Source organism: Cryptotermes secundus, unplaced genomic scaffold (assembly GCF_002891405.2).
Source record: "Cryptotermes secundus unplaced genomic scaffold, Csec_1.0 scaffold66, whole genome shotgun sequence".
Classification (NCBI taxonomy): Eukaryota; Metazoa; Arthropoda; class Insecta; order Blattodea; family Kalotermitidae; genus Cryptotermes; species Cryptotermes secundus.
The window spans coordinates 3,728,030-3,740,184 of record NW_019731262.1 but is presented as its reverse complement, the minus strand read 5'-3'; the positions used below and the strand labels follow the sequence as shown (position 1 = coordinate 3,740,184).

At 37.3% G+C, this 12,155-nt stretch overlaps 1 protein-coding gene across 1 annotated transcript in view; it reads right to left on the bottom strand.

The window, feature by feature from the left end:
- The window catches only part of LOC111866698, a 366,904-nt gene that overhangs the window by 3,555 nt on the left and 351,194 nt on the right, over nucleotides 1–12,155 (bottom strand). Inside the window, exons 9-15 of the mRNA XM_023855884.2 lie at nucleotides 10,996–11,065; nucleotides 7,083–10,369; nucleotides 6,529–6,631; nucleotides 5,639–5,798; nucleotides 3,190–4,217; nucleotides 2,070–2,219; nucleotides 1,224–1,376 (exon numbers count right to left, since the gene is read on the bottom strand). Of these exons, the coding sequence (XP_023711652.1) occupies nucleotides 1,224–1,376; nucleotides 2,070–2,219; nucleotides 3,190–4,217; nucleotides 5,639–5,798; nucleotides 6,529–6,631; nucleotides 7,083–10,369; nucleotides 10,996–11,065 (4,951 nt within the window). The remainder of the gene's footprint in view (nucleotides 1–1,223; nucleotides 1,377–2,069; nucleotides 2,220–3,189; nucleotides 4,218–5,638; nucleotides 5,799–6,528; nucleotides 6,632–7,082; nucleotides 10,370–10,995; nucleotides 11,066–12,155) is intronic.

Below are 12,155 nucleotides of genomic sequence, written 5' to 3'. Positions count from 1 at the left end.
TTGAAGATCAAGGCAGTCTGTATCCGGTTCTCAAATCTAGTAATACTGAATACTGTTTCTTCGCAAGTTCGCATTGCAGTGTGTAAGTGCTTGTTTCGAAACCTGTGTGAAGATGTTGTTGTTTGAAAAATATTATCCTGAACATGAGGATCCCCGAAGGCAAAATATGTGGATTGTGAACCCTTTCGTTGAACACAAAGAGACAGCCCTTTCCCATGAAGAAACCCTTCAACTTATTGAATTATCATCGGACAAAGGACTGGAAAGTACTTTTAATACGAGTAATTCGAAATTCTGGATAAGAATGAAAAATTAATATCCAAATTTACATGAAATAGCAGTGAGGTTTCTTCTTTGTTTTTCCACCACATATCTTTGTGAAACTGAATTTTCTGCCATGACTGTGCTTAAAACGAAACAGAGGAACTGCCTGCAACTTTCTGTCTCTGTTTGGCTCTCACTTCAATTCATCCCAGAATTATTAAGCTAATGGATGGAAAACAGAAACAGAACTAAAACTTTCCAAACTCAGTTGTGATAAGAGAAACTAAGTTTAACTTTCCAATAACTTATAATTGCTGTGTTAAAGTGCTGCGTCTTTAAAATCAAAATATGAATTAGTTTTGGAAGTAGTGTTTAGAATTGAGAGAGTCATACATTTTTATTTATCAAATTACATACTTTACATATATAATTATTTGGCGTGTGTATGTGATAATAAGTGTTTCACCGGCAAGTTGACATCCTTCTGCTTCTTCCCCTACTCAGCTGACTTCTATGGTGAGTTACAATGCATAAATATTTTTCTCACTGCCGTTTTTTTTCAAATCAACATCATTAAAATCAATTTAATAATACAATAATCAATTTTACGCTGAATAACATAAGTTTTTGGTGATCAGCATGGGATATGTCAATGAAAATTAGCACAAATTAATTTAATGATGTTGGTCTGAGGAAACTACAAAATGCTACAAGATTTCATTAGTCCAGTGATTGATAACTAATTTAAATATAATTTTGTATTTGTCAACATGCCACACCGTATAAATAAGTATACATGAACTTTAACAAAACTGGAAAGGTATTTACGAGTATATTTGTTGGAACTGGGCCCTCGTCTTATAAAAAAAGAACTTACTGGGCTGCGGTCTCATAAAGGTTGAGAAGCACTGCTATGGACAACCACCACTTCACATTTGTCACAGAGTATTTATTCTCACCTCTGAAGCATCAAAAACATCTTGAATAGGCACATTTGAATGAATTATGATGCCGTTAACAATCAGTGTTCTGCTTGTATGTTGTTTCCTGCTTACATGCTGACCTCTACGTAGAGTGTCATCCACTACTATCTCTCCCTCACTGCAGAGACACTGAAATATGTGCAATAATCACTGTTGCTATATACTGGACACGTCAACTCATAAACACATTGTTTTCATAATGCACAAAGATTGCAACAGTGAATGCATAGATGTGATACAACAAAAACACATCTACAAATCCATAGCAAAACAAACATATAAATGCATGAAATAATAAATGTACACAAAAAAATAATACCTGGCTGAGATTCTGATCAGACCCTTCCCAAATACAAATCAGAAGCAGCATAGCACATTTCAGAGGTTGCGGCCATGAAGCAGAAACCAATTTTCATCTTCTCCTCTCCATATACACCATATATGTCTTGGATAGTTCATCCATCCAACTGGTCACATCACCTCTAGATATGACGCCAGTAACCAAACAAATTGTGTAACAGTAGTAGTATTTCTGCACCTTACTACTAATTACATTGCAAATAGCCTCTGAATAGGTGCAGATTACAGTGTTGTCATATCACAGAAGACAGGAACAAAATCTTTTTTGACAATGCATGTGTTTAAACGATCTGCTGAGGGCAATGACTGAACCCAAAATGAATATGTAATGACAGAGCAGGTACTGGCAACACAGCACATCTGTTCAATTCACTCCCTAACTAATGCTCCACCTTTTAACACACACTGCAGCAGAAGAGTGGACACAGCTGTACCACTTGAACAAACTTGCTCAGTACTTACATGTGTCTCAAAGCAGTGGCACTTCCATACTTCACCCATACTGTGACTTCCTGTCTGACAGGAGCAGCTGTGTTCCTCAGGAAAAAACTCCTCCACACTGCAAGATCTATAGGACACCAGCTGTTCATCATCTGAAGGTGATACCTGCTCCTGTAACACACACATTCAATAAGTATGGACATGACTCAACACACCCACTCATCATCTGCTGGTTTGTGCCAAGTGAAAAATCAAGGATGACAAGTGAAAAAGTCTTTGAATTAAAAGATTTCTATCTTTATGGGTATAAAAACATGTAGTTCAGTGAAAGTCAACTGACATTCTGTAGGAATGTATCACCTCCATCTTCAGGGTCAAACACCAAGCTAAGCAAGAGAACAGACTGAAGCCAGTAGCAAGCAGAATTCTGCTGCAGAAATCTTTATAGTCATTGGTGTGAGACACTCAAATCCAGCATCTTTGATTTTCTTTTCCACTTGCTGTTGCTATTTCATGTGTAGAACCACCTTTGGTGGACTGTGGAGGTATCAAAGCTGTTCAGTATGGGGAGAGTTCAGATACACATTCTAATGTTTTTCAATGCACTTTAGAAATTTGTGTTTCAGCTCAGGGATACAGAATGCTCCACTGCAATGAGGAACTCCATAATTTATATTCTTCACCAAATAATATTAGACCACCAAATCAAGGAGGATAGGATAAGCAGGACATGCAGCACACATGGAAATGAACAGAATTCATGCAAAGTTTTGTTCAGACAACCTCATGAAAAGCGACAACTTGGAAGAACTAGGCATGGATAGGAGGATAGTACTGAAACATATCTTAAAGATATAGGATGTGAAGATGTAGACTTGATTCATCTGATTTATGACAGGGTCCAGTGGTGGGCTCTTGTGAATGTGGTATTGAATCTTTGGATTCCATGGAAGACAGAAAATTTCTTGATTATCTGATTATCAAGACAGAAAATTTCTTGATTATCTGATTATAAAGACAGAAAATTTCTCGATTATCTGATAATCTCATGGAGGATTCTGCTTTTCAGAGCAAATCATATGAACTTAAGAAGATTAACTGTATGCTGTAAGATTAACAGATCAAAGCAATATATACTTACACTGGATACAGATGGAGTTCTATGAGTCATCTCTGTAATGTTTGCATGGGGACTTGGGGAAGCTGAAGAGTAAGGAACTACTTCCTGCTGGATGGGTAACATTTCTTGCTGTATAAGTGATGAAGAATTACGCTCATCATGCAAATGACTTTGTCCACAAGCTAGCAATCTATGTTTATTTTCCTTTATTTTCTCTTTCTTTTCACTGTGGAGTCCTGTGAGTTCTGCAACAGTGTCTGTTTGAGTTTCAGTGTCTGTCCTTTTAATGCCGTTTGCTGGAAGCACAGTGTCCAGTGGTTCAACTTTATTTTCCGCAGAATGTTGCCTTTCAGGATGTATTTTGGACACACCATCTATTGTTCCGGTTTGTTCAGGTAATGTTGTTTGCTGTCCCATGGACTGCATGTTAGTGATACTTCTAGCAACCTCTGTCTTGTGCAGAGCTGTTCCATTCAATTTGTTTGCAACTTGGACACCACATATATTGGTATCGGTGCAGTTAGCTTTATGTGGAGGTACTGCAGACATTGGAGACAGAAAAATTACAGGTGAAGTACTTTTATTTAGGGATTTCTCACTTGGAATAGTAATGGTGGATGGAACATTAACAGGAGATGAATCTCCGTCTACACATGTTTTTTCTGGAACGCTAATAGATGATGATGATGATTTGTGTATATGTTCCACAGAATCATTAGAAGATGTCCCTCTTCCCATAGGATTCTCAGTTAGAATGTCAATGGGTGATGATCCTTTATCCACAGATTTAAAAGGTAGAATATTAAGAGATGAAATTTCATGATCAATGTACAAAAATTTCTGGTAATGTTCCTTGTTAGAAGCCTTCACAGGACAGACAGTAGGTGTCTGAGACATAGCCCTATGTGGTGTAGTCTTTTCACTTGTTTCAGTTGGATCTGTGATATTTGTACAGGGAGAATGGCATGGCTGCTCCAGCAGTAGCTCTGGTGGCTGCAGAGACAAGGCAGCTTCATCAGCAGACCTTGCTATGTCTTCTGAATCTGTTCCTGTACAACAAGAAAACAGAAGTTTCAGTTCTTGACCAGGATTTTACTTTTGGTGAAGTGTCAAGTGCCAACTTACAACTACTGAAAGGTGAAAATGGCTTGTCAGAATCATGTAGATGCTCCAAATCAGTAGAAAACCCTGAAATCATGAACATGACAAGTATGAATCAACAGCATCTTGTACCAACTCATAGCTGGATGGAGAATGCCGTTCTGGGGAACTATGATTTTGAGAATCACCTGTGGTGCATATGGAAATAGATTTGTATCATAAATGTCAACTCCTCTTAACACAGCCTTGCTACAATGTCAATCTTGTTTCAAGTTCATAATTACACCTAGGAAATACAATGCATTAATAATTTTACCACCAACAATATTTCTTCATCTTCTGTGGGAGCTATAGTCCATAACCAACATTCACCTCTTTTACAATTGCCCACCACTGGTCCCAATCCTGTGACCTTCATCACTATTTCTAATGCCCATTGTCTTCAAATCTTCTTCATCTGAATGCAGGTGTGCCTACTTGTCGAGTAACCTCTGGTTCATGTAATGTTAACCAGCAAGAGTTCTGCTCCTGCATTCTAAAAAGGTATCCCAGCCATCTCAACCACACTACTTTGATCTCTTTCAATATATATGGTTCATTATATAATTTATAAATTTCATGGTTATATCTTGATCTCATACATACATATGTACATACATCAGCATTTCAGAGTATTCAACTGGCACTGAATATAAAACTTGTCAAACAACAGAATTTCCTTTTATTTGGTTATTATTATTAAGGACTAATGGAGAATTATTTAATTTACTTAAATAGTGACAAAATGTCATAACTTAACAAGGATGATGAACTGAACAATGTATTTAGATTTTCTGTTCTAAATTATTTTGTCAGCAACAGCTTGATGTTTTAGCTTAGTTGGTATAGTGACTAGGCTATGAGCTGGTTGAACAAGGAATCAGGAGTCAGTTCCTGAGGACAAAAGGTTTTTATCTTCTCCATAGCATCCAGACTAGCTCTGGGGACCAAATAGCCTCCTACACAATGGGTATCAGAGGCTCTTCCCCCAAGGCTAACGTAGGAGGGGAGTGAATCTGACCACCCACCTCCGTCTAATGGTGGGGTTAAGAATGGGGGAACTACACCTGCAATTCCCCATACATACAAGTATTCACTGTGTGATGCTTAATGAATTAAGCATAGAAACAACTTTACCTTTATCTTACATCAAGAATTTTGGTCAAAGCACTTTAAATCACCCAGTATATTTCCAGAGAATTAACTTGCAGCAATGAATGAAAGCAACAGATGAAAGGAGTATAGAGAATTTGCTTTGGAATTCAATTTGAAACATGACCTCCATCCATCTTGCTCATTGCTTGTTCATTTGGTAATGAAAATAGCTTACCTGATACATTTGGAATTTTTTTACTTGATTGTGACTCATCATCCATCCCTTTTCTCTCCTCTTCAGAATCCTTTTTCTCTGGTTCCTCCTCCCAGTCATCCTCATAAACATAATCATCTTCATTCACACTTATGTTATCTGCCAATGATGTTTCTCCTACCTGCAATATCATTAAAAATAGCTAGGGAGTTAATCCTTAAATATATTACATCATAATACTTTTAACATCAGTTTCAATAATTTAGGAGGGCATGAAAAAAGAAAAAAAAAACACACATTTCTTTCTTACATGTAACTTGGGCTCCCTAGTGTTAAACACAGAGCCCAAATTTAATTCAGCGTATGGCATATGTACACATATTTTCAGATTTGATGTTCTCATTGCAGTGAATTTTTAACAAGTTTACAACCATGCCCCAACACTTGAATTTCATATATTGGGCCAGCCATTTTTTAAGAAAAAGAAAGAAGGGGTTTCAACTTATTGTATTTGAAAACGGAATAGAAGTAAACAAGTGAAAAACAATCAACAATAACTGTACAATTTAACTCTGAAAGTTTTTCTGCATTTGAGTGACATCTGTAAGAGAAAGCTACATTTACACACATAACAGCAACAGCCTGTCACTTAATGGGATCAGCATGGGCATGAAGTAAACTCCATCCTGTAAGGTGATGGGACTAGCAATAAATGTGTTAACAAGATGGCTTTCTGGGATGTGATGCTGTGTAGTATAATAAATAGGTATCAATGTTCTGGAGGAACCTGTTGCCTCCATGTTCAGGGCAGGGACTTCTGAAGATGGAAGTAGTATATTTCTGTATAAAATTGAACTGATGCTAGATGGAGAACAAAATTTCTAAAGACTGTCATCATGCTTGCAATTTACCTTGGGTTCAGCTGTTGATGGCACAAAAGGCACTGGACTCATATTCTTGTCAGCTTCCTCTCCAACTTGTTCAAGCAAGTCTTTAAGAAGTTCATCTTCCATTCTGTAAGAATAAACATTTTAAAAAGTCTATGCAGTATGTAATATTTATGTGTAACTCAAAAGTTAGAGTTCAGTGACAATCATAATCATCACATAAAAATTCACACATACATGACTATAACAATCTTCAATATGGTTCTCCAAATAGCTAATCATGATGCATACTTATACAGTATTTATCATTCCACTGAACAGTGTACGAAACATGTCAAATAAGCGAGGAAAGAGAGAGATATTATACACCACCAAAATATTCCACAAAGAATTCATAGTGGTATGTGAGATTTAAAGTGCCCATGTGATAAGTATCATGATTATGGTTTGGTAGACAGGTACCAACACTTCTATCCTAAAGACTGAGGCAGCAGGTTCCTTAGAAACACTGGTACCTATCTACCAAACTACATGGCACTACATCCCAGAAGACAGTAACAGTTCTGTTCATGACTTACTTGGTCACAATCACTTCATAATGTTTCTCCTCATCATTATTATCCTTAGAATTCATCTTGCATCCAGAAGACTTCTCAGAGACAGCAGTTGCTCCTTGAGACTGCTTCTGTTTGTTAACATTTGCAACTTTCTGAGTCTGAGGAGGTTTTCCCCTAATATAATTACCGTCCAAGCAATGTCGGGGATATTCGCGAGTACTGTGTCTTGTGCTGTCATCAACAACTCCTGTGTCAAAACGAGATTCTGTTCCATGCTGCCAATTACAATGGGTACAAGTGACTTTCCTTATGGTTGTAGCATGTTGCTTGGATTTAGAAGTGCTGGACTTAGACTTGTCTGCTGCCTGAAGATTCTCAGAATGATAATCAAATAGGTATTTATGATGTTGTCTAGTTTTAGAAGGTGCATTTTTGAAAATGCTACCATGGTCAAGGCTCTCATCTCTGCTACCAATCTTGACTCTTACATTTTTATCAGATATCGATTCAGATATATCATCATAATTATCACTATAAACCCTACTTGATGATTCATCTGTTTCATCTCCTGGTTCAAGTATCTTGGAGAGAGGTCGTGACAGATCATTTGAATCACTCCCACTCTCATCTCTATTATTTTTACCTAACTGATGATGCAGCACAGTGTTAATAATTTGTAAGTGTGATCCATATTCTGTCTGAACCCACTTTGGGTTTTCTTTTACCAAATTTTCAGCTGCTGCCTCAACTGCAGCTACCTTAAGTATATGGTTCTGTGTTTCATTTAATTTAAAAGCAGATGGGTATGTTCTTGAATATCCTCCAATATCTTCAGAAACTTCAACTTCTGTGTCAGCACTTTTGTTGCCACTCTCTGTATCCTGTTCATAACCACTACTATCATTAGTAGCATTACCTCCATCATCATTGCTAACACTGTCATATGCTGCTTGCTCTTTCATGTGACTACACCCATTACTATCACTGGAAGTATCTTCTTTGTCACTATTTTGTGTATGAAAAGATAAATGTTCTCCATCTTTTGCCCCAGAATATAATGTTGTTCGGTGCTTATCAGCTGTTCTTATCATGGCACAGGATTTATGATAGTCCCTGGATTCCAGTTCCTCTGATGGAGTCTCTTGCAATTTGATTGCCTTTCTCTCAGTTTGTTTTGGTACACCTAAAGGTTCTTTAATTGACTTGTTTTCATTATCATTTAAATATTCTTCTATTTCAAAATGTACTTTGGAATTTATCCCTCTATTCTTTCTGGTTGTGTCATCTGCAACAAAATCTGTTGATTTTACTGTGGTTCCTAGGACAGTGCAACTCTCTCTCTTCTTATTTGCTCCAGGCAAAGGACAGTTTTCTTTCTTATTTTGAACTGATGTATTTTCTCCAGTAGAAAGATTTTCATTTAGGCATTGTGCCTTGCTGATATCAAAAAATATTGGCATTCCATCAAGTACTGTATTTAAGATTCTATCCTTTGCAGGCCCTTGATGAGATGGATGTACAAGTACACATAACTTATCTTTCTGTGTGTCGGATTTAATCTTGTCACAACATTGATTACAAGTTCCATTACTATATTCAGTGCTTATAACACTATTCAGACATACTTTACACTGCAATAAGCGCATTTCTTTTTTCACAATTTGACAATGAATGCAATGGCCATAAAACAATTCAGACTGTGGGAAATGCTTGAAACAGGAACTGCACGGTGTCAGATGAGCTGCGGCTTTTACTGCATCAGATGTTGAACCATGCATCAGCTGATTTGCATCATGAACTGAGGATGGAATATTACAGCATTTGCCACATACTCCATAAAATAAATCACTTAATGGAAAATTATTTCCACATCTCTTGCACAGAAATTGATACTGTTCTGTAGATGCTGGCTCCACCAGGCTTCCACTCGAACACCTAGGAGGTTTTGTTTTGTGAGATTCATTTTCTGTTGGCAACTTCTTCAAGATATTATGACATTTACTATAGCATGTGACACAATGTCCACATTTCATTTCATCTGTGAGGAAATAGCCTTCACATTCATTACATTTCCCACTTCTTGAACTCACTGCTTGAACTGCTTGGAACTCTAAGTTCTTATGAATACGCTCTTTTGACACTCTATCCCTCTTGTCTAATTCAGATGAAGCACGTGAACCTTTGTACATTCCATGTCTCTGATGAGTGTTTTTTCTAGTTTCTTCCAGTTTTCTGCGTTCAGCTTTTAAACCTTTCTTATCAGCTCTTTTCTTATGATCACATAACTCTGAGGTACGGTCACATAAGTCCAGCAGTATGTTACTGTGTGATATTTCACATAATCCAACGTTCTGTCGTGGTGGCACATATGGCTGGGCATCAGGGGGTGGAATCAAAACACTAGGAGCTTTCTGAATTGACAGATTTCGCTTGATTGTTAAACTAGGCAATGCTTGAACTACTAACCTCGTACCCAGTTGTGGGTCTCCATTTCTTACGTTCTCCTCTGAAGGAAACGAATCTTTCAAGTTTATGACTGCTGAATTACAAAGGTTTGTAGGCACCTTACTTACATCACAATTGCATACATTTGTATGATGGCTAGAAATATTTTCATTATGGTAAGAAGGTTTCAATACTTTTGTGTCAGTATTTCTAAAAGTAGCTGAGTGTTCAGATACCAGTTTCCTTTGCCTTCTCTTCACTTGTGATTCCACAGCTGTCTGTGAATGGATATTCTGCAACAGAGACTTGGACAACTGATTTGTGCATACATGTACATCTGAAGTTCCTACATAAGAATGCTCAGAGCTCAGAGAGAACTTAGGAATGCTTGCATCATTTGTTATGTCAACAATTTGGTCATTTGCCAAACTCTGTGACACACCTCCAGGTACCTGAATACTGGGTGTGTGTGAAGTTAAATGTATGCCATTATCAATTTGTTCCAGAGATTCACCCTGTCTTCTTTTGAACTTCAATTTATTGGGTTTCCCAGATTCTATTCCTGATTTATGGAACTGTATTTTTTTGCCTTCTCTTCCTGCCATAACCTCCAAATGAGCAGATACCCCTTTTGCTGTACTCAGACCCCCCTGCAGACTGGCTTGTGTTCTATGCATTTCATTCAGGATATCACTGTTGCTTGGATGGTTATTAGTAATATGTGGCTGTTCTGTAAAGCTCCTGGGCATCTTTCTTGTCTTATTCTGTACTGGAATGCTTTTCTTATTTATAAACTCTTTTGGATGAAATTCTTTCGGTTTCTTCTGTTTACTGGAAGACAATGGGCCTGACTGAACATGTGTCTGAAACATTAATAACACACAATCAGTAAAACATAAATTAATATGTTATTGTCTGAAATAATACACTTATTTCTTCACTTTAGGTTACCTCATAAATTATATAATGTACAGTATTCACCCACAAGTATTTTAATTTATTCTGCATTATGAAACCAAATTCTAGCCAACTGGTGGCACACTGGCCACATGTAATTTACCAGCTCATTCTCTGTAGCCTGCAAAAGCGATGAGAAAATTATTTTACTGTGTGAGATTAGCGGTTCTCATGGCAGTGACTATGACAAGTATCTATGGGATGTATGCTGTGCAATCTGGTAGAAGTTTACTGATAGGTCAGAATAATGTGTTCCTTCCATCTTCACAGTCAAAGAGCAACCCAGGCATCAAGCAAGCAGACTTACTGTTACTCCTGTCTGTGTTTACTCTTCAGCACTGAAGATGGAAACAGTAAATTTTTCTGGCATGCTGGTAAAGTTCTACAAGACCATATGGGATCACATTCCAAAAGATAGTAGTCTTCATACTTTGTTGTATTCCTTAGTTATTAGCCTCCTGTCTAATAGCAAAGGTGTACTCTACCTTGGGATGAAGTTCTATTGCTAAGGATAATATGTTGATGTCATTACCTTGGGGTCTGACTGAGTTCCTTGAACAACAGCAGGGGTCAGATCTCCTCCATGATGTATGTTGTCATCACTGTTAAAAATCAGTGTAAGAATATAATAATAAAGTATGACATATATTAGATGAAGTGGGAACATTTGTCTGCTTACTGCTATCACATTTAACCCTTTCTGTGCCAGATTCCATTCAAAGAACATTTCTTTTATTAGTGGGCTTGGATGATAATACATAAGTTATTTCATTTAAAGATCATGAATACTTTGACATAAATACTGAGAACTGGAAGCTTAATGTGACACAAATCCAAATACCACATTTACAACTACAACTTTTAATAGCTGCCATATTTAAACCTTTCATCTAAAAACAATAGCAGTTAATAAACTTCACTTAAAAGTGGAAGCCAATCAATTCTTGCCTCCTTTAATCCTTTTAAGGGCAGTAGGGATTATATGTACCACCTGCTTTGACATTAAAAAGACTCAAACATTTTGTCCACATAGTATATTTACATATTTATTATGATTCCCACAGTGAAAAACAATTATTTCCTTAAATAGAATTAACTCATTGATCTCTGTAGGTAGATACTGATTTTTTTACATATTACTTACACAAATTTCATGCTTCAAAGACTGTTTCTAACTTGCTTTACATGTTGATAAAAATGTTAGCTTTTCAGTGTTACAAGACTGGCTTTTTCAAATGACACTCACACACACTGTGAATTTTAAAGCTCAGGATGAAAACTACCTCTTAAATTATAAACTCTGCTACAATAAAATGAATCCTTATCCAGCCAGCTACAACTATCAATATATTTATTACACAATATATATATGACCTAATCCTTCCGGCCACACTATGGCCCTGGGGCTGACTCAGCCTCTAACAGAAATGAGTACCAGGAATTAATTAAATAATTTTCCTGGGGAGTAAAGCGCGGCTGGCAAGTAAAGCTGACAACCTTACCGCCATCTTTGAGCCGATTGTCTAGATAATGTGGGACCCTCAACGTCTCACAACCTTATGGGTGTTCACATCCTGTTACAGGCTTTACTATATTGTGACATGTCGACCCCTACCTCCCCAGCGGTACGTGGCGGTAACGTAACGCTCGCGTTACTACGGTAATAGGCGAGTTCCCGCCCCGCCACTCCCC